Source organism: Phlebotomus papatasi, chromosome 1, assembly GCF_024763615.1.
Source record: "Phlebotomus papatasi isolate M1 chromosome 1, Ppap_2.1, whole genome shotgun sequence".
Taxonomy (NCBI): domain Eukaryota; kingdom Metazoa; phylum Arthropoda; class Insecta; order Diptera; family Psychodidae; genus Phlebotomus; species Phlebotomus papatasi.
This window is the reverse complement of record NC_077222.1, coordinates 110,463,176-110,489,760: the sequence shown is the minus strand read 5'-3', so window position 1 is coordinate 110,489,760 and position 26,585 is coordinate 110,463,176. Positions and strand designations below refer to the sequence as shown.

The window sequence follows — 26,585 nt, the reverse complement described above, 5'->3', positions numbered from 1 at the left end:
ACATATTGAAACAAGTTGAAAAAAGAGATAGCTAAAGTTGATCGCACAGCATTTAATTAATTTACTGCTATAATACCAAAAATGGTTACAAATAGATTGCAAAAAGATTATAGTAAAATAGATAGATGATAGTGAATTCTATACATTTCTTGTATTTCCTAAAAAGACGTCAAATGGTAGATAGGGTAGAATAGCCTTATTCGGAACTTGTTTTAAATATGAATAGGGGAAAGTACGATCCAAAGCAAACTTCGTAATGACTACATTTTTCTATGTTCTTCTATGTTTTTCTATGTTTCTGAATAAATATGATTTCGCAATATATTTTAAAAACTGGGAACTTTTTCCTGGTTTTTAAAATACGGATGAACTTAGGAAAAATTTAGTCAATACGAAGCTTGCATGGGATTGTACGAAGCATGAGCAATTTCCACTCCAGATAAATCGAATATCAATTCAAATTAAATTAAAGTTAAAAATGTTCCCATTTGAATCAAGTTCTAAATTGGGCTATTGTACCCTATACTGAGAAATATTTCTCGATCTAACCCTCCGGGTAATATCTAAGATTGACGAAATTACCATCACGAAACAGTGTCCAAGAGATATTCTAATATATACTTCCAATGATTTTATGTTATTTGCTGAGAGCGAGCCAAAAGCACAAAATCGTAAATTAAATTTCACATTATTGTAAATATTATTTGTGTTTATTGTACGAAAGCACCATACGTTCAATATATGTAGAATATGTTGAAAAGGTGGGCCTTTTTCCATTGAGTGTTTTGTGGTGACTTCAGGGAGGGAGACTGTTGTGGCTCCATCATCATTTCTCTCCAAAGAGTGTCCAATACAAAACAGTTTAAGAGGGGATTATCACACTGTGCCATGAAGATGATGATGGCATAAAGAAAGAGAATTTAATTTCTTGTACAATTCATTCGCGACAATCCCAAGATGCTTACAATAAAGACTCATAAAATATGTGATTATCCATTCGATAATGATTGTGTTGAATTGTTACCATAGGATGCATTCTCGCGATGCTATTAAAAGTTATCTTTCTTTTTTGGGCAACCCTCACGAAAAATCTATTTGCACAGCTCGAAATATCAATTTTTAGAGATTGCCTATATCATTTGTAACATTTTATTCTTCATTTTAAATCTTCTCAAGAGGTATCTCTATTTCAATCCTTTTTTTCGTGCCCTCTGCGGTCCATTCCCAACCTCTTTCGCGCCACGAGCTTCTTGTTCAATTCACCAGAAGAAATTCTTTGGACTAGGTATTGTGTGCCATGGGGATAATTCTACAAATTCTTTAAATACAAAGTATCTACATTCATACAACTTTTTAATAGCTTTCTCAGTAATTGTCTGGAAAGTGGTGGCAAATGATGGCAAATCGTTCCAGCTTTACGAATTGGTTGCACAATAATTGTCACACGAAGATTATTCGAGGGTAGGGTAAAGTGGTACAAGTTGGACGGACAGGGCTTTTTTTCTTGATAAATTTAGTAATTCATTTCAAATGCTTTAGTTTTACAATTTGGTTCCTTGTGCTTAAAAACAAATTTTGTACTGTATTTATAAAGAAAAAATCCCTGTCCAACTTGTACCGGCGAATTGTCCAATTTGTAACACTATGCCCACCTTGTATCACTTTACCCTACGATTAGTGACTGTGTTATCTATTGCATACAGATCTAGAATCAATACATAGAACACATCAAAATCTCCAAATTGCATAATAAGGGTAAGATGGGGTAATTTAGAATCATGTCTAACTTCGAACTTTGCGATTCCCTAACAGTTTTAGATAAAGAAAGGAAAAAACAATGCAGAAGTGCTCTCGAATGTTAAGTCCTATAACTTCATCGTGGTTTTCTTTTCCTCATTGACCATCTGAAACAGTGAGAAAATCTCGAAATTCCAAAATAGACATTATTCCAAATTACTCCAGCTTACCCTAGGGGAAAATGGGGTAATTTGAGACAGGGATAGCTTAGGAGATCTGAGAAAACGCTAAAGACAGGGGGTGAATAAGTATAGCCAGCAACTGAACCGTGAGTGGCAGATGAGAATATCGCGCCGATCTGTCTCCAAAATCGCGCTGATCTTGCGATCATTCTCAAGATCGCGCTGATCGTGTTAATTGCGAAAACGGTCTCCAAGATCGCGCTGTCGCATTGACCGCGCAATCAGTTTGCACGATCTCGCTAATCGCGCAATCAGTCTCCAGGATCACACTGATTGGCACGCAAAGTGAACCGTGAATGGTAGACCTATTTGCTTCCTGACTAAAGATATTTATAGTAGTATCCATGGATTAGATTGTCCCGAGATATTACTCTAGACAAGACTGAAGAGCTTTATTGTCAGAAATATCTAATGATGCCAGAACAACAGGATCCTGAACATACCTGCTTTAATCAAAACGAATTATTAATTGGTAACTATTTCAGCAAGGTTACCTCATAAGCAATAAGAGCTTCAGAACAATGGGTTCTCCGGGTTCCTTGGGGAAGTAAATTGGTTCCCCGGGTTCCGTAGATGCGGGTGACTCTATTCTTGCTTTTCGTAAGCTTATCTTTACTTCTAGCCCTTCAAGCAGTTAAGAGTAATCTAGTTCTGAGACCATAAGGGCATTTAAGGATAGTCTAAAGATCATGTTTAGGTACTAGGATTAAAGAAAGGCTTAGTAAAAATAGGGGCGCAAAGTTACCCACATCTATACGATTTCCCTGAAAATGTATTTGTTCCCTAGCTTCCTCGTGAGCAATATTTGACTTCCTCGGGTTTTCTGAAAATTGTATGGGTCTCTGGTATCCCTGTGTTTTCCTCGAGAGATCCCTGGAAACACTGGTTCCCTAGGTTCTCTGAAAGCTAGGCAGATATTTCGTCTTTATACGAAAATAACTTTAAATCATTCTTAATAACGGTTTTTTCAAGATTAACCCATTCAGTCAATGTACTAAAATACTTGAGATAGAATGTTCATATTTTGGGATTAGTTTCCTATAGATTAATAGATGAATTTTTTGAAAAGAAAAAAATTACCTATTAAGGGGGCGCGGGGAGCTCCTGTCAAACACACGTCTTAACGGTCACTGAATTTAAATTCTGTGCATTAATTCATTACAAACTCTATTGCTTTAGATAGAGTAACTATCCTAGAACACAAATTGGCAATTATAATTCAAAACAGGAAATAGGAAAGAAGCCAATTTTAACAAATTCGACGGGATGTCGCATTTTCCGTCCGACATTTTGAGCAAAAATGTTGCATGACCTTCCACGAAGCGAAAAAAGAACAACAAAATGCATTTCTATCTTTGTCGGACTATTTTTACCAAGTAATTGAAGAACTAAAGTTACTAAAGATCCATTCCCGACAGCAATTCTGTTAAAAATTGCCCAGGAATAAATCATATAAAATCATTCAATTTGCGTATGATGTATAATACCATGGTAAGGAATGGGTTAAAGGTCAAACCGGCTCTAGAGAGCATATTTATCAACCGAATGGTGTCATGTTTGGGCTCATTGGAAAGGTATTGGAATTTCTCAGAAACATAGAAAAAAATTAGTCATTATGAAGCATTGACAGGGCACTATCCCCTATTAAACCAATATGTCATTGACGCAATCTAGGTGAGTGCCAAATTAGTTCCCCATTTATAATACAAAGTCTGTTCTGCAAGTTTAAATTACTAAACTGAAATTAAACAGAAGGATTTCCAAGATGAAATGGAAGGTGCACTTGAAGGAGAATAATATTGCAATATGACGGGAGTTGTAATAATTTTTCAAAATGACTGTCACGAATATTCTTGTGGTGTAACTCGTGAAAAAATTTGCTTCAACAAAATCGTGCTCATGGTGGAAAATTACAATAATTCCAAACATAATTCGAAGCAGTAAAATAGGGAGATATGGAAGCTGGCATGCAACAAAAAAAAAGTAATGCAAGACTTTTCTGATATTGTTCCTCGACTTTGTTGGATTTATCTCACTGACTCATAAATTTTTCTCGTGATCTCTCAGATGTATTCAATTTATCCAGTTACAATGGGACGATAGGAGGCAAATCAGCAAATCAAGTCACTTTATTGGATTATAAATATGTATACACCAAGATATTGGGGGTGAGGGTTGTATGGGTTGTGAGACCTGACCTTAGTCACTTGGGATAAGTACTATGGGAATCGAAATTGATTTTCTAAAGTCCAAAGAGTTGTGGATTAGGCAATAAAGTAAATGACATTAATTTAAAGATCTTAGGACTGTTTGTGTACCTTTTTTCGGATCAAGACAGTAGTCTTATGCATCGTGTAATTAAATTCAAGTTCTTCTATAATTGATTGGTTAGAGATTGAATCATTGAAAGCATTAAAGTTTTAACCAATCAGATAAATCTCTAGCAAAATATCTTAAAATAAATGCATTTTTTTTATAGAAATTCATGAAATATAGAATTTATTGTGATGTTCAAAGGAAGAAGAAGAAGAGTGAGTAAGAGTGAGATAGACGTTCAGATCGTTTGAGAACGAAAAATATATTAATTATCCTGATTTAAAAGGTACGCCAGAGATTTTACAAGATCATTGCAATTCCTTATGGTTTAGGAATCCAAGGCCTTTAGGAATTGGGCTAAACCTCTGGTCTGAAGGCCGTATAAAGTGTGTAGTCGCAAGGTACAAATATTTTTTAAGCACATTGTCTACAGAGAATGTGTTTGGGCGAAAACGATGGCTCATTTCATTGATGGAGTTTAAAACCATCTCCACAATTTGTGTATTGGTAGTAAAGAAATGATTATAATTGAGCCATCTACTCACGAGATTCTCCAACTTTTCTCTCTCTTCTTTGGCATCATCAGCATCGCATTTTAGGTTTGCGTTGCTTCTCTCTTGACTTTTTTGAATACAATGTGTGACAATCCACTTTGTCGCCCCCTGTGGGTGATGCATCTCTATGGGGATAATAAATGCACCATTTGTCACATTTTAAAGCGCAAAAGGCTCAAATGTTTATTTATTTACATGCACCATCAGCAAATGTAACACACGCCAAGCACAATGTGAAAAAATATTCCATGCTTTTCCTCTGGATCTCTTCCTCACAGAATCATCCATTGATGCTACTGCAGGATTTTTAGTGTATTTATAGGAATTTCTCTGATCGTTTTAGCATCATCTTACTTTCGTGAAAAAAAAAGTGGGGAATGTGTCAAAATTGCATTAGTATTTCCCCCCAATTGATGTGCAATTAATGGATTTTCCTGCAGGAGGTGGAATTTTTTTTAATGTTTCCTCTTACACAAATTTTCCATCGGAGGATTTCCTTTTAATAATAGGCTCTGTGAAAAACTTCACTTTCAAGTCAGATGAAATGCATTTGAGATGAAAATCGAAATAAAATCTTAATCTACAACACTAGAGAGAACTGTGCCAAACCTCGGACAGCTTACAATATCGGACACTTTTTGGATATGTTAAAATTTCATATATTTTTGGGGTTTTCTAATTTCTAGAGGTTGTAGAATGCCTAAGAAATTAAAGAGCATCGTTTCTAGGAGTGGCAGTTCCGGAAGGGTTTAAGAATGTTAGTGTCCGATATAGCACACAAAGCAATAATCATTCATTTAAAAAAAAAATCAGCTTTTTAAAGTTCCAAACAATACTCCTGAGACAAATGTACCTAACAAATTCATTTTGTATTAAAAATATTACATTTCAAACTTAGTATTATTGGCTTACATGCACTATGTCCGAAATTACACACAATTCCCATAATAAGTGCTCTCAGAAAATGGAGTTTGATTCTCCAATTGAAAAATAAATCGAACTTTAATTGGCATAAAATGTCGTTGATGTTCGAAGATTTATACACAATTCCGAAATTTGTTTTACAATTTTTGCACAAGATGGGGAAATTTATGAAATATCACAATAAAAAGCTGGAAAAAGAGTTACTAAGTGATTATGAAGGGATTTAATGGGTGTTAACACAAGCAGAGTTTGATTCTCCAATAGTGTCTTGGATAAAAAGTAAATGGAACTCTATTTTGCACGAAAAGTCGTTGATGTTCGGAGAATTCAAATTCAATTTCGAATTTCCGTACTAAATTTCCGAACAAGATGCGGAAAATTTATGTAACATTACACTAAAAATCTCGCAAAAGAATTATTCAGTGATTATTGAATGATTAATGGAACAGAAGCAGTAAAAGTCGTTGTTTTGTGTTTTGCTCACAACAAAGTGGAAACCTACAAATTTTGACATTTGAGCACTTCGAAATTCGAACAAGATGTACTTCAGACACCTTGCGGAATTATCACGAAGTAAGAATGTTTTTTTTTGGCTTTTCAAATAGATCTTCGAATTTTTCAAACTTTACTTGTTAATGATAATAATAATGGGACAGGTATAATAAGCGTCACTGCATCGATTTTTCTATTCACAATAAAATGAAGATCGACACGTTTCGATAATCGAGAATTTCGAAATTCCAACAAGAATATTTTTAAATAGATCTTTGAATTTTTAAAAACTCTACTTGTGTATGGTAAAAAGAATCAAAAAATCATTCGTGCTTGTTCGTTATGAGCTGTTTGATGCGTTCGCAGTCGGAATTTAATTCTTCAAAAGTGTCTATGCTAAAAATGGTAATCTACGTGCACAAAATGTCGTTGATAGTCGAAAAATTCAAACTTAATTTCGAATTTTCAAATTTATTGCACATGATTGATGAAATTTATAAAATCTCATGCTAATAAGCTGTTAAGAGGAATTAAAATGATACAAAAATATTACAAGCATCGTATTTGAGTCGTCAAGTGGACAAAACGAACAATAAAAATGTTTTCGAAACCGATCTTCATATGTTTTTTCTCGTAGGGAAACCCCGGCTGTGAAAGCTCGGATTCTTGTATTAAAACAACAATTATCCTTTTATTTATTTAGTATAGTTTGAATAAAAGATCTACTTTTTAATGAAGATAGTAATTCTCATTGTAGCCATTTAGGGGAAGTATTCAGTCTTCGCACACACTCCGCATTTGCACACATTATTACCAGTTTTACTGATGATAAGGGGATCTAAGCGTTAAGACCTTAAATAATGATCACCATTAGCAATTATTGAAGCCTCCAGATGGTAAAATCTCAGTGATAGGCTGTAATTCGATCTTGTGCATAAATATGGTAAACTGGAGCAGTAGAAAGGAAAATCTTTTAGGCTTCGCACACATTCTGGCTTCGAACACTTAGAATTTTTCTCGTATTCCTTTTAGGGATCTGACTTAAGATTCATCAAAGGAGTAAAGGATCAGATTCTTTAAAGAAACATTAGCAAAATTATGAATGTTCGAAGCCAGGGTATGTGCAAAGCCTAAAAGTCTTCTACTACTAAGTTTCCTAATTGATTCAGTACGGAAGGAGAGTTTCAAGCGCTATCTCTACAGAGCTTATAAGAATATAGAAACAATAAAAAAAGCTAGAATGAATCATGGGTTAATAAATATTTTCTCGAGGAATGAATGAAAATGAGAGATGGAAAGCACAATTCGTTAATTTGTTGACGGGAACTACGCTTATTAAATACAATCATTAATCAAATGCGGAAACAAGCAATTTCATTCAAAACAACAAAGATTCTAAAATGAGCTTCTTCAGAAAGTACCAACAGTGCATTCAAAATGCAAAATAAAAGAATAAGGTATTTCTCTAATTGAAAAAAATGGATAAAATACTAAAAGAGTTTAATTTTCAGCATTGGTCTATTTCTGTATTTTGTTTTTGATGCTCACGCATCTTAAATCACATAATTAACATTTTTAATTTTCCACCAAACACATGGAGTTCTCCCATAAGGTATCTCTACATAAAATGATTAATGTCGTCGATTTTATAGTTTTATATGTGTTAGACACGGATTTGAACATCATTATCAGGGACTGTATTTTATGCTGATGCCCCAGACAATAAAACGCAATTAGATACAAAATCTGGTGGATCCAAAAATCATTCCTCTGATGGATCGATAGTAAAAATCACGTGAATAATTAATTACCACGAGCAGAGGACAGAAAAAAATGTCTCAAAATTTATGGAATGGGAATTGAGTGTAATAAAATTTCATAAAAATCTGTTTAATTGCGATGGATATCGATCGTGGAATCAATTTTGCTCAAAGAAAATTATAATTTAAATATAAACGAAGTTTTGTGATTGTTCTTTTTCAATCAGAAGTGGGATAATTTCTGTTATTAATTTACTTTTTTTATAGATTTGCGAGGGATTGTTGTTTGACATTCAGCATTGAATTAAATGGAGGGGTATCTACTTATTTTCAATTTTAGTACTGATACAGCTACTGCAAATGTACATAGATGTACATAAAATATTTCTATGGCAGCAATTAAATAAAGAAAGAACTTTTAATACATATGTTATTGAATTCCGATTAATTTATGGACAATTCTGCTTTTGTGCAATAATTAATAGTGTACTTTTTCTATAAACTGAACAAATAATATTTTAAGAATGTATGCAATATTTATTTATTTAATATTTATTTTAATTGCGAACAAAGAATGGGTAATGCACATTTTCTATTTTATATTATTTCAAAAATAATTTTTATGGGCTTTGTGAGCATTGTACATTCATAAAAATGTTTATATATATAAAAATGCCACACCCACGCAACACCTTAAAAAAAACCAGGGTGATTTTGGATGAAAATGAAAAAGTGAATGGTGAAAATGTTAATTGTAACTTGGCGAAGGACTACAATCAACACAGAGTTTCTATAGCAATAATGCAAGGTATAGGGGGGAGCGAGGAAAAATGGATCATGAAAGACAATTTAATTTTTCATTTTCCACCCTGGGTTTTCTCTTTTTGGGGGAGGAAAAATCGAATTTTCAGGAGAAAGTGTGGCAAAGGGCAAAAGATCTTCTGTGATTTGTGATTATTATTTAGAAGTTGAACATATGCCATCCATCATTGCCTAACCCCTGTTTTGCCCCTAATGGCATTTCTACAATTCCCAAAATGTTCCAGGGGGATAGGAAAATGCCATAGGAAAATCTCAGTATTTGCGTGAATGTGTGTGTGTATTCTGTGTGAGTGAGTGTGGATTTGTTCATTTTCATTGGGCAAATGGAAAGGGAAAAAGCCCATAGATAAACGCACCCAATGGATTTAGATATGTATCTGCACATGGAAAAGAGGGAAAAGCTCCCTTGACATCTAAAATCCCTTCTCTCATCCACAACCCCCGAAATTGTATTTGTGTGTCTGCCAGTGACGTGTATTTCGTGTGCGGTGGATGAAATTTTCATCTCCGCCCCCAGAACAACGTCTCCATTGCCAGAACCTGGGAAATTCTCAGAATTCCTTCCTCATTCTCTTGCTTTCTCAAGGAATTGTCCATGATGTGTCTCTATTCTTACCCATCGAATGACAATTTCACTGAAAATTTCTGTTAAAGTAACTTTTAGCAAATTGTCCAAAGACTAATAAGATAGGAATGGCTTGGAAGTAAAAGAGAAACTATGTTGCTTTTAGATATCCGAGAATACGTGGATCTTGGTGTAGACTAAAAAAATCTTTCAGAGTAGGAGACTGGGGCAAAAAGTCACAAATCGAAAATTTCAAAAATCAATATCTTCCAAAATAAAAAGATAGCGGTTTTATTTTTTTCCATAGATAGCCTCCATCTGGAAAAAATATTGAAATTTTTAGCCCTGTTTCGAAATATTTCCGTTCCAGAAAATATCAATTTTTACCTATTTATTTTTTCCAAAAATTCTTTTAATAAAAATTATCACTTGGGGTAAAAAGTAATAAAACGCATGGGGCAAAAAGTAACAAAAACCGAAGTAATTTCTGATGTTTCACGAGGAAAAGAAACGTCAATTGCCATGTGTCACCGCTTATTGTTGTAGACAGTGATTGTAGTAACAATTGCTACGGGTCCACATCAGAACATGCTGAAGCACCCTTCATCGCTAGCCTCCCGGAATTGAGCCCCATTGCCATTCCAAGACAGCCACGAATCTAGCGTCCTCCTCGCTTCACTGGCGAAGACTGATTGAGGAGCTGATTCCATTGTGCGTTCGGAATAACTTGTCGAGCAATCACAACTCCAACTAGGGGAACTATAGCGATATCGCAACTTAAGGTTAGCCACCGTTACAGCACCCCTCAAAGTTACCACTCCAGCTGAACAGTAATTGATACTGTTGGCTTAAAAGAGTCTCTGTCAGGACGGGTTTTCTCCATCCAACTCCTCTAGGTTCAACAGTCCTACTACATGATGGTGATGAAGTTCAGAAAAAATTAAATAATACGCGCATCCCAATTCAGGAGAATAAAAGTTCCATCGAGTTTTACTGAATTAAGATATTTATGGAACATTTCCATTGCGAAAAGTTTCAGATTTTTGTAATTCTCAATTCACGCAAAAACTCGCAATAAAGCTCAGTTTTGAATTTGAACATCTCGTTGAGATTTAGTGATTTTGACTTAGCATCTTGGTAAAAAGGGATTTAAGCAACCGAAACGTTCGTAAAATCACTGCTAAAGGATATCTTTAGTCATTTGATATATGAAACGAATTGAAAAATTAAAAGAGATAATAAAGGGAATTTCTAACCATTACCACATTAGGGTAATTGTGCCAAATTTCGGCATAGTTCCATACAAGCGCCAAAGTCTCAAGTTAGAAATATAATATTTTGAATACAAATTGATTTTTTTTCTTACTTTTTTATAAGGAGTGTTGCTTGGAACTTTGTAGATAGTTTATCGTCTTTATTTTCTCTAAAATTATTCTTAATACATTTTAAAATTAATAAAAATGTAGACATAGTGGTAGTGGCCTATTCCGACCACCTTCATTCTCATAGTTCCTTGCTCTACCGGAATTCTTCCTACCTTTTTCAGATCGTCTTGCTCATCGAAGCGATAGTTTTTGTTATTTTTTGCATTGTATAATCTCTAGAGTATGAAAAAACTAAAAATTCATGGAAATTTGAGGAACAAAAAATGTGGCCGGAATTGTAAGCTGGCCGGAATTTGGTACACTTTCCCTAAAACAGCAATGACACTTTTTTTTCGACGCAATTCGGATACTCTACGCCTTTACCGTAAATCAAAGTTCAATTTGATATGCGTTCAGTATGTACATTTCGAGGTACTGTCATTTAAAGTGTAATATCTTATTAAAAATTCTGAGTGTCCGGTATTACCCCGTGTTCGGTGGTGCGCCAGTTTCACCTACTTTAAAATAAAGCTGTTTAAAATAGCCCTATGTCAAAGGGGTCCCAGTTCAAAGGTACTCCACTCCATCTATAGTACTTTACCCAAACAGGCACGGGTTTTACTGTAAAAATCGAACCTATGGCCTCATCATTGCAAAGACAGTGCTTTAGGGTAAGTGTGCCTAATTCCGGCCAGCTTGCAATTTCGGCCACCTTTTTTGTTCCTCGAATTTCCATAAACTTTTAGAATTTACGTACTCTAGAGATTATACAATGCAAAAGAATAACAAAAAATGTAGCTTCAACAAACGAGATGACGTCAAAAAGATATTGTTAGAATTTCCGAAGGGCAAGGAACTATGAGAATGACGGTGGCCGAAATAGGGCACCAAAGCTATGTCTACATTTGTTATAATTTTAAAATGTATTAAAAATTATTTTAGAGTAAATAAAGACGGTAAACTCTTTACAAGGTTCCAAGCAACAATTTTAAAAAAGAAAGAATAAAAAAAATCAATTTTTATTTAAAATATTACATTTCAAACTTGAGACTTTGACGCTTGCATGCAACTATGCCGAAATTTGGCACACTTACCCTATCTCTTTTCTTTAACTTTCTATGTCCTATTTAATTTATTTATTTTACTCGTTCAGCCTTACCAACAAATAAAAGACATAAAATCTCCCACCTTTCGCCAAATAAACCATCCAAGTCGGATTATTGGGAAAGAACCTCTCGCGCACTCCTATTAAGGATAAATTGTTACCCTCCAACCTATTAATAATGTCGATTTTATACGTAAAATTTATCACTTTATAAATTTTTCTTAAGATATGAGGTTCATGGCCTTGTGTCTCAAGCCCTTTGAGGGTATTTTTGGCCTTTACCCACGCACAGGGAGGGTCTTTTGTTGTTCGGACTCCATTGTTCATCCTCCCTCAAAAGTCAAAGACAGTCTCTCGGAAGGACATAGTCACAAAAGGGAACGAGTGAAGTCAATAATTCTTTGGCTGGAAAAATGAAAGGCGTTGCAGCAAGTGATAGAGGACTTTTTTGGGATCTATATTTCGTGGAATCGCTATTCCGTGTCCCTTTTAATTTCGTCACGCACACCTCTAGTTCTTTTAACCAATTTTGTGAGTTAATATTTTTTGGCACAAAAGAATGGCTCACGCACATCTGTTGAGAAATAGTTTTGAGAGAGTTTGTCAACAGTTGATATCAATATTTTGATCAAAGTAATACAACCTCAATGAAAATGCCACAATTTATCGTATGAATTTCCTCAGTCCATTGCACATTTCGTTTCTTTTAGCCATTCGTGCAGATCGCAACAACATCAATGGGATAAATTGCCATCGAACGATTGGTTTTCTGAGCCCAATAGCTCAATTCGCGTCTCAAAGGCCACACTCCCAGACCTTCCTCCACTGCACTTCCCTTTCAATCGACAAGAAGAAATCCGTAAGAGAAAATGGGAGGTGGAGAGAAGCTTTAAAAGTCTTCACGTTGTGTATATGTGTGAAAAATTTACGATCTCAGTGTAACAAGTTGTCTTGTCTCATGTTAAACTTCTCCCATGGAAAATATGAGAATTGCCTCGCGAAACATGGGCTCGAGGCCAAGATGTTGAGGAACGCATTAAGGGTGGAAATTATTTGTTTAAATTTTCTAAAAGAATAAAAAAAATCCTGGATATTCTACTGACACGTTACGTAAAATATTTAATAGATTCCCACTTCTGGGGCTTTTACTGTTTAAAATTAGGGGAAGCTTTCAAGCTTCGTACATACTTACTGTAGCTTAGAACACTTTATATTTTTCCCAATGCATGACTAGCTATTAAAATATATTGCCATAGATTAGACTCATTAAAGGAATATGGCAAGAATATGAAGTGTTCAAAGCTAGAGTAAGTATGTACGAAGCTTAAAAGTCTTCCCCTACTCTTCAATTTTTTAAGCCAAGCTCCTGTAAAAAAATAAGAAAAAAATTGCTATAATAGGGAAAAACTTTGCATCTCGAGTATGTCCCTGGTGATTTTACACTTTCATAACACAAATCTACGAATTATGCTCAATGTAGATGATCGATGATCGAGAATCCCGGATTGTGTGCGAAACGAAAAGAACAAGACGAAGTCAATCGATCGAGTGAATTCCAATAAATAACTTGTTATATTTCTCTCTCCATCATCAATTTTACAATTTAATGGAATAAAGTCGAGAAATGAAAGCGCATCTCAAGGTGGAATTTCCATTTTCATTCATAATCTAATAATTTGTACTTTTGACCAATTCGCAACCTTTCCTACAATTCTTAATTTATTCATGTCGCCTACGAAGTGTTGAGATTCAAATATTTTATTTGCAATCTGCAGATGCTTTACAGAATTCTGTGGAAAATTCTTGAGGGTAACAGGTATGAAAATTCCGCAATTTTACTTTATAAACACAAGAAGAATTCTTAATGTTGTCTTTTACCACACGCGCTTATATTTTAATGGACATTCCCTGAATACCTTCCTTATTGTTTTAATTCTTTGGGAATGCCAGATTAAGAGATTAGATCCAAATACAACGTGAGATTTGAATAATTGATAATTCAGTGAATTGACTAAATGTATCAATTAATAGATTTTTAAAACGTTTAAACGCTCAGAAAGAAGAAAGGGTATACAATAATCCCTTGATTTTTCGATATCAAATTAACCAAATTAAGGTTCGATCAATTAATTTTTTCAATATGCTTTTAATGACTTTGTCTCATGAGAGCTATGAATCAAATCCCTTAAGAACATAGAAAAAAAATTGAGTTGACATAAGCTTTAGTCGTCCAAAGACTTTCTCCTACTAAAAGAACTGGATTTAGAATGTTCATACTTTAGATTTTGTTCCTTCAAGTTTAATAAGCGAGAATTTAAATTCTTCACATCAAAACATTACAAACGCCATGTATTTGTATTGTGTAACTATCTAAGAAAAGAATTTACCACATAGAATTCAAAATCTGAAAGAAAATGAAGGAAAATATGATCAAAATCGAAGCGATGTTAAACTTTTCGTGTGCCACTTCGAGTAAAACCCTTGCGAACTTTTCTTAAAGCGATAAACCATGGGGCCCGTGACAATTTTTCCCAACTCTCACTTCTGAAACACCAGAAACACTCTAACTTCCGTTTGGATCCGTTCCATTGACTAACTTACTTTTTCTCTTTCATGTAGGGGAACTTTCAAATTAAATTTGAATACCAACAGTCGTTAGAACGCCTGATTGTCCAACGACTGCAATTGAACTTCAGTAGCTTAAAAACTTTTCCTAGCAACAATTCAAATCAGATTTTCAAAACATTTGAGACTATATCGTACGTGATATTACCACGTTCTGGAATAGGTGGAAATGTCAAAATTCTGTCAGAAATGTAATATTTATGAAAAAGAAAATGTTCTTAAAGCAGGATTCAAAATTTCAATATATTTTATTTTCTACCTTCCTTGTATGAATCTATCAAATCTTAAGATACTGAATTTTTAAATTTTACATTTGGGAAATTTTGCCCCTGTCTCACTTCGATTTTCGATACTGACTTAATGTTTGCTTCTTGACTTTTTGGATTTTTAACATAATCCCACATTTGACACATTGAATTAAACTATCATTCGAATTTGAGAGAGTCAGATTGAAGAGACTCTACTGTATGAGGACTGATCTATATACCGTCTGTTATTTCCTTATGTCAAATGTTCAATATTCATTTCTCGAATCCATTAAAACTTGGTACACTTAAGGAGGTTTATGAAGTCTATCTGTCGTAAAAAATTATAACCTCAACTTTTTTCAATTTGTAAAATAATAAATTGTGAAATTTTCAATTTGTTACTATTTGCCCCAGATGCAGATATAAATCTCCGCTGGCAGTCAAAATTCAGAAAGGACCGAAATCCCGAAAACCAAAATTTCAAAAGGGTCAAAATCAAAAAAGCCCAAAATTCAGTAAGCCAAACTTCCGAATGAGGAAAATCCTGAAAAGTTATAACCTCAACCTTTTTCAACTTGCAAAATAATAAATTTTGAAATTTTCAATTTGTTACTATTTGCCCCAGTTAAAGATATAAATCTCCGCTGGCAGTCAAAACTCAGAAAGACAAATCCCGAAAACCAAAATTCCGAAAAGAAATTTGACTTTAGGAAATTTTCTTGATCTGAAAGGTGTGCCGGAACCATTAGAAACAAATTTATTAAAAACATTTTGGTGTATAAATTGGGTCCTGATCAAGATCAAGAAAGCTAAAATCCTTAATACGTTTACATTCCAAAGAGTCAAAATCCCGACTGGGTCGAAATCACTAAAAGCCAGAATCCAGAATGAGTCGAAATTCGGGAAAGTCTAAATTCCGTAAGGATCGAAATCTCAAACGATCAAAATTCCGACTGGGCCAAAATTCTGAAGAGCCAAAATCCAGGATGAGTCGAAATTCATAAGAACCTAAAACCCGAACAGGTGGGAATCCCGAGTGGCTAGAAATTATAAATCGTAAATGCCTAGAACTAATCAAATATTCTTTGCAAAAACAAATTAGAAAATTACCAACCATCTACGCCTTTATGGTTTATTATTAAATTAATTATGTGAATCTTGTGATTCGGTCTGAAGCGGGGATTGCACTGTTTACCCGAGGAGGGTGTATTGAGTTCAAGGTAGGGGTGGTTTGTGGATTCTTAGCGGTATAGGGGGTGCATTAGGTTCAAGTTATGAATAAATAAAAATACTCTGAATACTCTCGTTAAAGTTTTAAAGGGATTTATGCTTTCTTTTTAGTTTTTTACTAAGCATTTTTTTACTGACCAATCTTCTATGATTGTAATACGGGCTTCAGACCTAAGACTTAGCCATCTGGCTTAACTGCTCTAATTCCTTATCAGGCACGATTTTTTAGAAATTTATTTGGGATTGGATTAATATAAGGGCAAATGATTCATTAGATTTTGAAAAATTAATAAAATTGTTTGTTATTTAAATTTTTGAGACCTTCGGGAACTGGGCTAAACCTCCAGTCTGAATCCGGCATAACTCGTTCAAGTTTTTGGCTTTTCAAGATTTAAGCCTTTCAGGATTTTGGCTGCCACCGTTTTATCAAAAAAAAAATGAATGAGGCAAATCAAACTACATTTCAGTAACTTTCTTTTAAGTTTCAGAGATATTGTCGCTTAGATCAGCAATAGTCGTAATTCGATTATCTTATGTATCTACAATTCTTGTTGCAGAATATACAAGAATTGCTGATTTTGGTGACGATTAAGGTACAACAATTTCTGATCCAAGCGACAATATGTTTACAAAACAAAAGGTGTCCTGTATTGCACAAAACGCGCATGAACGAAATTTGATTCCAGTCATTTCGCGCACCATTACCATTATACTCAGAATTTCAGCCACGATATTTCTGTTTGTCCTGAAAGATTTCGAAACAATTTCTACCCCAGGTGAAAGATGAAAAAAATGAAAGAATTATAATATGATTTCTTTGGAGTCTACCAAGAAAAAAAATCTCGTGTTTGAGAAAAATGATAAAATTGGTGAGAGAGCGAAACAGAGACTGTATACATAAAAATTTATAGACATATTTTATTAATATTAAAACACGATGTCGTGTCCACAAAAATCGCCGGAGAATAGAATGAGGGAAAAATTAAAACGATTAAAGCTATAAATTATTCTTAAATGATTTGACAATATTTTAACTTTTTTTCTGATTTTTCTCTCTTACTATTTTTCTCCTTGGGTCCTTTACTATTGATCACTTTTCAGAGGATGTTACCGAAGGAATGACCATCTGAAAGAACATTATAGAAGTGTGTGAGAGATGATAAATTGTTTCAGAATGATTTTCAAATATCCAAAGCCAAAGGACTCTATCCTGATTCTCAGAAAGGTGAAATTCAATTAATTTGTTCTCAAATGATCATGATCGAGTGATATTAAGCAGCTTATGGTGTGATCAATTCGAAGATTCGAAAGATTTCGAAAGATATCAGATCGATTAATCTGAGATTTTGGACAAATTTGTGAGACATTCTCAAGCGAATTTGCCAAGATCTTCCAGGGTAATTTTGTTGTCAATCCCAATTGCCAAGAGTCATCACTTCTTGTTCTCCTTTTGGGCCGTTTGCAAGACATGGAAGGAATCCCGGGAAAAATTTCAAAAATGCTTCAAACTTAGCAGATGATTTATGGGGCGTTTTGGAGGTACTTTTGCTTGATTTTTTTTTCGACTTTTTATTTTTATTTTTTGTTTATTCACTTCGGTTAAAGTCTGTGGAAACGATGATAAAGAAAAAGCAAAACAGAATCAAGATGGACAGAGAAAGAGGCTGCGAAGATATTAAAAAGAGTGACATTGAACTTGTCCAATTTGAAAAAAAATTCTTCAGTTGGGATTCGATTTCTATTCGCAAGAATGGAATTGTGTTTTCAATTAAATCTGGAGTGTGTGTGGCAGCAAGAAAAAAAGAAGAGTTAACTCTCTGTCCCTAAGGAGCATAAAACGATAAAAATGGTTTTTATTGAGTGAATTTTCTGTGTTTGGAGTAGAAAAAAAAAGAGGAAAATATTCAACGTTGAACCTTGACTCTCTCGCCTCAAATTTATTTATGGCCACATCCTCATGCCAATTTTATTTGTTTATGCCTCCTCACAAAAATCACCATGAGTCCCTCAATCACTGTCTTGGGAATGATTCTTGGGATGAGGAAGAGGGCTTTATGGCCCTTAAATGAGAAAATCAACTGGAGTTTCATTCTCGACTGATTGCTCCCCAATAAATTGTCCAATTTATTTATGTGCTCAAATTTTTATCTTCCAGGTGAGAAGCCATTTAAGTGTGAACACGAGGGATGTGACAGGAGATTTGCCAATTCATCTGACCGGAAGAAGCACTCGCACGTTCACACCTCTGACAAGCCATACAATTGCCGAGTGAATGGGTGTGATAAGTCCTATACGCATCCTTCGTCACTCAGAAAGCACATGAAGGTAAGAATGATTCTTCTCATAAAACTTCAATTAGCGACTGGAATCCAGAAATGCTTGAAGCACGTTGTAAAAATTCAAATCCGTAGGGTAAGATGGGGTAATTTGGAACATTGAGATTTTCTAACAGTTTCAGAGGGCAAATGTAAAGTCTTTTACTTCTTCGTGGTTTTCTTTTCCTCTTTGATCATGTGAAACACTGAGAAAATTTTAAAATTCCGAAGTAGACGTGATTCCGAATTACTCCACCTTAAGCGGTTTTCAGACTATAGGCTTAGCCTAGTTCCCGAAGATACCAAAATCTTAGATAGCGAGAAATATTATTCGATAAAATTTGGTCAATTCAAGATTTACAAGACAAATGTACGGATTTTTGACCTGGTTCAGATTTATTCGATTTCGCTTACGACGAATTGTCCCCGAACCGTATTAGAAATTTTATTGTTTTTCTGAGAACTTAATAAGTCATTTATCTTTAATAATCCAATCCTAAAGAAGATTTTTCAAAAAAAAATCGTTATTTATAAGAAATTAGAGCAATTAAGTCATATGACTAAGCCTCAGGCTTGAAGCCCGTATTACACTAAATGGCTTAAATGTACACTCTAAAGATAGGCATATGTTTGACCTTTAGAAACTACAACAAGAATTTTTTAGAGGTCCTTGACTTGGATGAAATTCGTGAAAAAGTAGGTCTTTTAAATTATTAAAAAAAAAACCTCATATTTTTGAAAAGATATAAGAGAAGTACCGAAAGAAATAGATAACATCTAGCTGTATAATCTTAATAAAAAGCGCCACAAGAAAACGAGTATTTACTATTATTAATCGTTTATCGTTTCGAAAATTCGTTCGTTTGATTCTGCATTGTTCTCATATTGAAAACGAATGCAGGATGGTGACATCACTTAATTCCAGAGTGCCGTATGAGGTTAGGGTAAAATAGGGTAATTTGGAATATTTGAGATTTCCTCACTGTTTCAAATGGGAAAAAAGAAAAAGAAGATCACAAAATAGTACAAAAAGAAGAGTAACAAGAATATAAACAGCTTTTTTGAGTTTTTCTCTTTTTGCATATCTAAACCGTAAGATAACCTCAAAATTTCAATTTGGAAATGGTTCCAAATTACCCTTTTCTACCTTAAATGATTGTACACACACTGGGGCAAAAAGTCATAAAAGGGATATAGTAAATTCCCCAAATATAATTATTTTGGGTTTTGGATGGCGTTTCTAAATCTCAATATTATAATTCGTCGGTTGCATCGATCGCTATCGTATTTCTTTTGTGTCAGCATTCCACGCAAGTGTAGACGTTTGTATAGTAGCTTGCACTAAATGCAGATACAAAACAAATGCAGATACGACAACTGTCGATGCAATCGACAAAAGGTGAACAATATTTATAAAAATGTAACGGAATTCATGTAAAATGCACAAGAAATTAACAAAAAATATATTTATAGGGTTTATCATAGGTAATTTTTAGTTATAATAAATAGAATTTGTAGAGAAATTTTATATAATACATTAGTATTGAGAAAGTCCAAAAAAAGAATGGCCCTAATTCTGAGTTCACACGAAACTTTCCTAACATAACCTAAAATTTTGTATTCTGAATTCAACAGTCTCTTATATTTGAGAGATCTTTTTTGTTATAAGATTCTATGAAAATCTTTAAAAATGTCTTTCGTTGTGCTCGACCCTCACGGTTCTCTATAGCTGTCGATCAGCAGATCATGGAGACTTATCGGCGCCGATTTGCCGATCTATCACTTACTTGAAATTTGCAATCCGACTGCATCGATCATAATCAGTAATGAATCGGTATAGTATCCATAAATGATTTTATTTTTCTTAAATATTCTATTTGTTTGTCCGTACTGTTGTACGTATTACCAAACGGTAAGAAATACGAACTTCCAGTCTTTTGGGGATCATCCATAAATTGACCCAAGGACTAGTATTATTGTCTTTATTCTTCTGCCGCTTTTTTCTTTTAAAACTAAGTTTTTTTGAAATCGTTAGACACATTTACTCGAAAAATAATGTAACTTTTTGATCGATTTCATTGCTCATTTTTAAAGAGGATTCTTTAATACCTTTATAAATTATTTTCAATTCATTGATCACAACTTATTTTAAAACATAAAACGTGATGCAAAGTATGCTGGCCGAAAATAGTTTTTCAAAAATCATGCGCTCAAGTACGAGCTTCAATAACCGTTAAATAGAAAATATTTGTTTTTTGACTTAAAATGAATCTGCAAAGTTTAAGATCCCAAATAGATCCAGGCTGATCTTTAAAAATATTTAGCCTATAAAATTTAACAGCAAAGGATTAGTTGCTTAAAGGTGATCGAAATGTACTTTTAAGTGACCGGGCCCATTGCACAAATCTCTTCCAGTCCTAACCTGACGAGTTTCCACCAGATCCTTTCAGCACCTCAGCACTCCTAGCTGTATAGCGGGCTGTCGTGAAGTCTGTCATACCTGAGGTTCCTTTCGGATTTTCGTAACAATCTTGCTTTCACAGGGAAGGGTTGTTAGCCTTTCGCCCAATCCTGTCTAAAAGGACCAGACCCCTTTGTTTGCTGTACTGGCTTCAGGATTAAGACTTAGCCATATGGCTTAACTTTTCTAATTTCTTATCAGAGTTTTTGGATAATTTTCACTTAGGATTGGATAACCGGACTACATGGTTCATTCGACCTTAGATCTGGGCTAAGGTCCTTGACACACTTACGACTTAAGCCGAAAGACGGCTTAGTGGAAAATGATCGAAATGTATTTTAACCATTATTTCGAATACAATTACATACATTAAGCCGTTTCTCGGCTAATCCTTAAGTCTGTCAAGGTTCTAAACCTCTATAGTCTAAAGATCGCTTTAGCCTCAGGTTCATGACTTTTCACTGGTATGGGTTCCCAATCTTAAGGGAAGAGGCTAAGTATCGCATTACCTTCCTCCCAATTAGGACCCCAAATAAAGGACTAGTTGAAGGAAATTGGGGTAAAGAACCTGTAATCTATGACCCTAGGCGTTCAGTGTCTGATAGATTTATTCTAGATTTAGTTGTCTCTTTAATAAATGTTTCTTTTTAAATTTTATCAAATATTTTAACGATAAAGTCTATTCAAATTCAAAGGGTTAAGGTAAAGTGAGTCATTATGTCGTTTAAAAATCAATTTCCTCCAAAGAACCCATCAATAAGGAGTATAGAAAAATATTTGTGTATGAAATCAAGAAGATCGCCATAAAAACATTCAATTTGAACAATCTTTAGTATCTTCTTTTATCTTCTTCATCCGTGAAAGAAAACAAATTCGTCTCAATCACGAAGGATTCTCTTGAGCGTGAAGAATTGAATATTTCCATTTATAAAGAGTGTAAAAGTGATCTATTTGGAGGAGATTCCCGTGAGTAAATGTTGTTTGTCTTTGGCACAGGTACATGGGAGCCTGGGAGAGAAATCACCATCTCATGCTTACGACAGCGAAGGTGACGAATCGAGTTCGTCGAGTGTGATCACGGGAGGTACGCAGACGCCACCGACGACGCGTCTGGGTGGTGCGACGGACAAACTGCTGACACCGTCGTCGATCAAGTCAGAGGTCACCCATGGTCATCATACGCACCTGTCGCATCATCCATTGCACAATAACAATAATAAGCCACCGCCACCGCCTGCCCCCTATGCTCCGCTTGCACCGCACCAGACGCCGCCCGTATCGTCTGCCTCGTCGATGCTCGTTGGTCATCATCAACACCATCTCCTGTACCATCACTCGCAGCATCCCAACGACTGGTACCACCACCATCACTCACCCAGCGCACCCGCCGCAGACACCATGACGCACCTCAACCACTTCAGTCACCACCACCTTGTGCACCACGGTGCCGCCACGGCATACTGAGGAGAGTCGTCCCTTGCTGCCCAAATCGGACAGCATGATCCAGGACTCACTGGGGACTGGTGACCTTATCCCCAAAGGGTGTTGTTTGCGTGTGTATTCTAATTTTTAGTAAGTCTCTTAGTTTATGCAAAATCAGTTTTGTTTTGTAAATTTGTTTAGTAATTGTGTATATGACTGAACGAGACCGCTTTAAAACAATCTCGTTGATTCAATGCACAATTCACACAAAAATGCCATGCATACAATTTTTTGTTTGTTTTGGAAACGTAATTTTAAAATTGCTCATGAGAGAGAGCGAGATGACTATCTAGATTTCACTCACTCTTATGAGCAACGCACAATAATTTTGTTTAGGAAACGTTGGCGAAAATGTCTATAAGAGTGAAGGAGATGACTAGATTTTGTTTTCATTCATTCTTGCTGAAATGTCAAAAACATGTTTACAAAGTAAAAATGACTGCGTGCTGGGCATTATGTACAGCGCACAATAATGACCAGTGCACAATAACTTTTGTTTGTAAACATGTTTTCAAAATTTCCCATGAGAATGAGCGAGATGACTAGATCTAGATCTCATTCACTCTCATTGAAATGTCAAAAACATGTTTACTAAACAAAAGTTATTGTGCGTTGGGCATAACTTTTTTTTGTAAACATGTTTTTAAAAATTTCTATAAGAGTGAGCGAGATGACTAGATTGACAGCTGACTCACTCTCATTGAAATGTCAAAAACATGTTTACTAAAAAGAGTTAAGAATAATGCCCAACGCACAATTAATTTTGTTTGTAAACATGTTTTCAAAATTTCATATGAAAGAGAGCAAAATGACAAGATCTCCGTTTCATTCACTCTCATTGAAATTGAAATGTCAAAAACATGTTTACAAAACAAGATTTATTGTGCGTTGAGCATAACTTTTGTTTCGTAACATGTTTTCTACATTTCTTATGGGAGTGAGCGAGACGACTATATTTGGATCCTTTTTACTCTCACTAAAATATCAAATCCTAGTTACCGTGCGTTGCATAGTACTGAAATATCAAATACATGTTTTCAAAACAATATTTATTGTATACACGGCATTTCTCACAGAGGTTAATTGAATTTCTCAACTTTTTAAGAAATACATATGCAGATATAAAATTAGAAAAGGATAGTACTACATATTTGATGATTAAATAATGAATTTTTTTAAGGAAAACTCTTTAATGAAGCAATTCCATGTTTAATTTATGCCCAACGCACAATAACTTTTGTCTTGTAATCTTGTTTTTGACATTTTTGTGAGAGTGAGAGACATTAAAATCTTTCCATCTCTTTCACTCTCATAGGAAAATTTCAAAGCATGTTTACAAACTTAAAAAAAATTGTGCGTCGGACACTGTGCTCAACGCCTAACCTTTGTTTTATAAACATGTTTTCATAATAGTCTTGGAGAGTGAGCGAGATGACTAGATATAGATCTCACTCATTCACATTGAAACGTTAAAAACATGTTTACAAAACAAAAGTTATCGTGCGTTGGATATTAGCCTCAGTTCCCCATAACTACTTTTCAAAATATTTAAATAAATAACGTCAAATCTGCATCCATCAATATTTGAAAAATTTAAAATGCTATTTTTAAAAAATGATATAAATTTCCAAAATTAAAAAAAAAACTGTAGTCTGCAAATATTTACGTAAAACTAAAGCATAAAATAATGATTGAAATTATTAATCTCTGTGAATTCAATTAAAGAAAAATGTTTTGCAAAAGTTTTGTAAAAGTAAAACTGCTTTTTTTTTAAATAATTTTTATTTATAAACTGTCAATGTGTTTGAGCGAGACGACTATAAATTCGGTTCGCTCACTTTTATGCCCAGTGCACAATAAGTTTCGTTTTGTAAACATGGTTTTACATTTCAATGAGAGTGAATGTGATATCGATCTAGTCATCTCGCTCACTCTCATAGGAAATTTTGAAAAACAATTGTTTGCAATCAAAATTTATTGTGCGCTGGATGTTGAAGAATGTCAAATATAGTCATTTCGCTCGGTGTCATAGCAAATTTCGAAAACATGTTTACGAAATAAAAGTTACTGTGTATCCGAAGGAAAGGAACAATTTTTATATTAATCAAGGGTAAATAAATGGCTTTCAGAGTGAATCGTGGGCGACGATTGGCAAAATTCTGCCGATATGAAGCTAAGAATCGACAGATCGGCATGTTCATTAATAAAAATTGGCAGATAAGTACGATTTTAGCGAAGAATCGACAGATGTAAATGTCTATAAACTGTGTGGTTTGCTTAAAATCGTGTTGCGAAATTTCTCCAAAACTTCTGCGGAATTTTCGCGTCACAAGCTTAAACTAACCACAAAGTTTATAGCAAATCATACGACATAAGAGCGAACTGACATTTGAATCTGCAGAATTCCTACGGAATTTCCGCGGATTTTCCGCAAAATATCTACGGAAATTCTGTCAAATCGGCAGATCAGCATGAGATCGACAGTTCCGTGCGAATTCAGAAAATCGGCACAATTTTTACAAAACATCGACAGATTGACACTCGAGTAAACGGCGAGTGGTACAGTTATCTACCGCTTGATTTTAAATTATTTTTCTGACTTCTTTCCTAACCCTAAACCTACCAAAACCGGTAAAATTGACAGATTTAAAGACTTTATAAAATTAACACAGATTTAAGGCGCACAATATCGCTATCAAGCTTTATGAATTTGTTAAAATATGTATGTAATATATTTTATGGTGTTTAAATTTTAAATTTTTCTTCTTTTTCAAGAAAAAATTGTTCAGTATCCTACCCTACCGCGGTCTGTCATTTGACCGAGCGCGCTAGGAAAAACGACAAAAAACGGTCGGTAGGTTTAGTGTTAAACGAAATTTAGTAATTTAAATTGATAAAAGATTCTAAAGAGCGACACACAAAAACTCTGTTTAGTAAACATGTATTTGACATTTCAGTGAGAGAGATCTAGTCATCTCACTCACTCTTATAGGAAGTTTCGCAGACAAGTTTACAAAACAAAAATACACAGAGCTTTCGGGTATTCGGCTGACAGCTGTCAAAGATACGGGAATATGTCAAAAATCTAGCTTTTCGCAAGAGTTTCTTTCTATCTGTCATTTTTGGTCCCAGTTAACCGAATTTCGAAGAGCTCTATCTAGTAACAAAACTCTGCAAAACATTTTTTTTACAAAGCAAAACAAATTCTGCCATTTCCCAGGGTGGACGATATTCCTTGAAAGTTAAATGTCTCAGAAAATTTTCGAAGACACCGATTTGTGCCTCTGCTTGTATCCCTCTGGAAGTAACGACAAAAAATTCTTAGAAGTAAGCAAAAAAAACCTACAAGACGAAGGGAACCACATAAAAATTTAATTCAAAATTTCGTGTTGATAACAAAAGAAAAAAATGTGAAGATTTCAGTTCAAAAGGTTACCCTTCGTATCCCACACGACAAACTACTATTAATTAGGGCTTCTTGTGAAAAAAAACTGACGACTTTTGCTCGATTTAGATGAAAATTTTGAGTCACTTTCCAAATTGACGATTTAGAAAATTTATATTAAAAAAAAGAAATAGACGATTATTATAATTTCTTTCAGACACCTCACAAATTGTAGTGAAAATAGTAGATTTCTTTTTGACAAAATAATAATTTATTGCAAGTGTGATAAAAAAATAAAATATTGTAAATAGAATAAAAAATAGTAATTTTAATTTTATTGTATGTTGACCAATAAGAGAGAAGTAATATTATTATTGTGTAAAATTTCGCGCTTCATCCTCCTAGGCATTTCATGCAAAAAAAAAAACATTTTTCGAATAATTCTCCCCTCCAAAACTTGTCGAAAATTTAATTAATTTAATAAAAAAAACAATAGAGCGTCAACAGTGAGACACAAAAAAAAGAGAGTCAGTGAGAAATGAATAATGAGTTTTACTATAAATAAAATTTATTGTAAATTGTAATGTTGTAAATAACAATTGAAAATAATTGAAGAATTAAAGTATTGTGAATGTATTATACATGAAATATATTATTATTATATAAATCGACTACAGAGACTTTCTCGCGGCCACGTTCTTTTCCCACCATCAAACAACATCCACGTTTGCTAGCAAATCGCTCCTCCTGACTTTACGGCCAAAGCGAGATCGAAACGGGAGCGCATGAGGAGCAGCACTTGCTCTTGCAGCTACGATAATTGATGGCCATATACTAACCAGATATCTCCATATGGGAAAATGGCAAAAGAGAAGGCGATCAATGTGGAGCAGAGCTATTTCTCATTTTCCCAGCAACTAGTTCGCCAAATGCAACAAGAGAGAGAGAGACTCCCAAT

The 26,585-nt window shown here is 34.4% G+C and overlaps 1 protein-coding gene across 4 annotated transcripts in view; it reads left to right on the top strand.

Annotated features, from left to right (window-relative positions):
• Window positions 1-26,296, top strand: part of LOC129799262 (pair-rule protein odd-paired) — a 60,253-nt gene extending 33,957 nt beyond the window's left edge. For all 4 annotated transcript variants that reach the window (XM_055842989.1, XM_055842991.1, XM_055842990.1 and 1 more), the window contains exons 3-5: window positions 18,140-18,309; window positions 21,757-22,332; window positions 25,463-26,296. In XM_055842989.1, the coding sequence (XP_055698964.1) occupies window positions 18,140-18,309; window positions 21,757-22,224 (638 nt within the window). In that variant the 3' untranslated portion in view covers window positions 22,225-22,332; window positions 25,463-26,296. The remainder of the gene's footprint in view (window positions 1-18,139; window positions 18,310-21,756; window positions 22,333-25,462) is intronic.
• The last annotated feature ends 289 nt before the right edge of the window (window positions 26,297-26,585 follow it).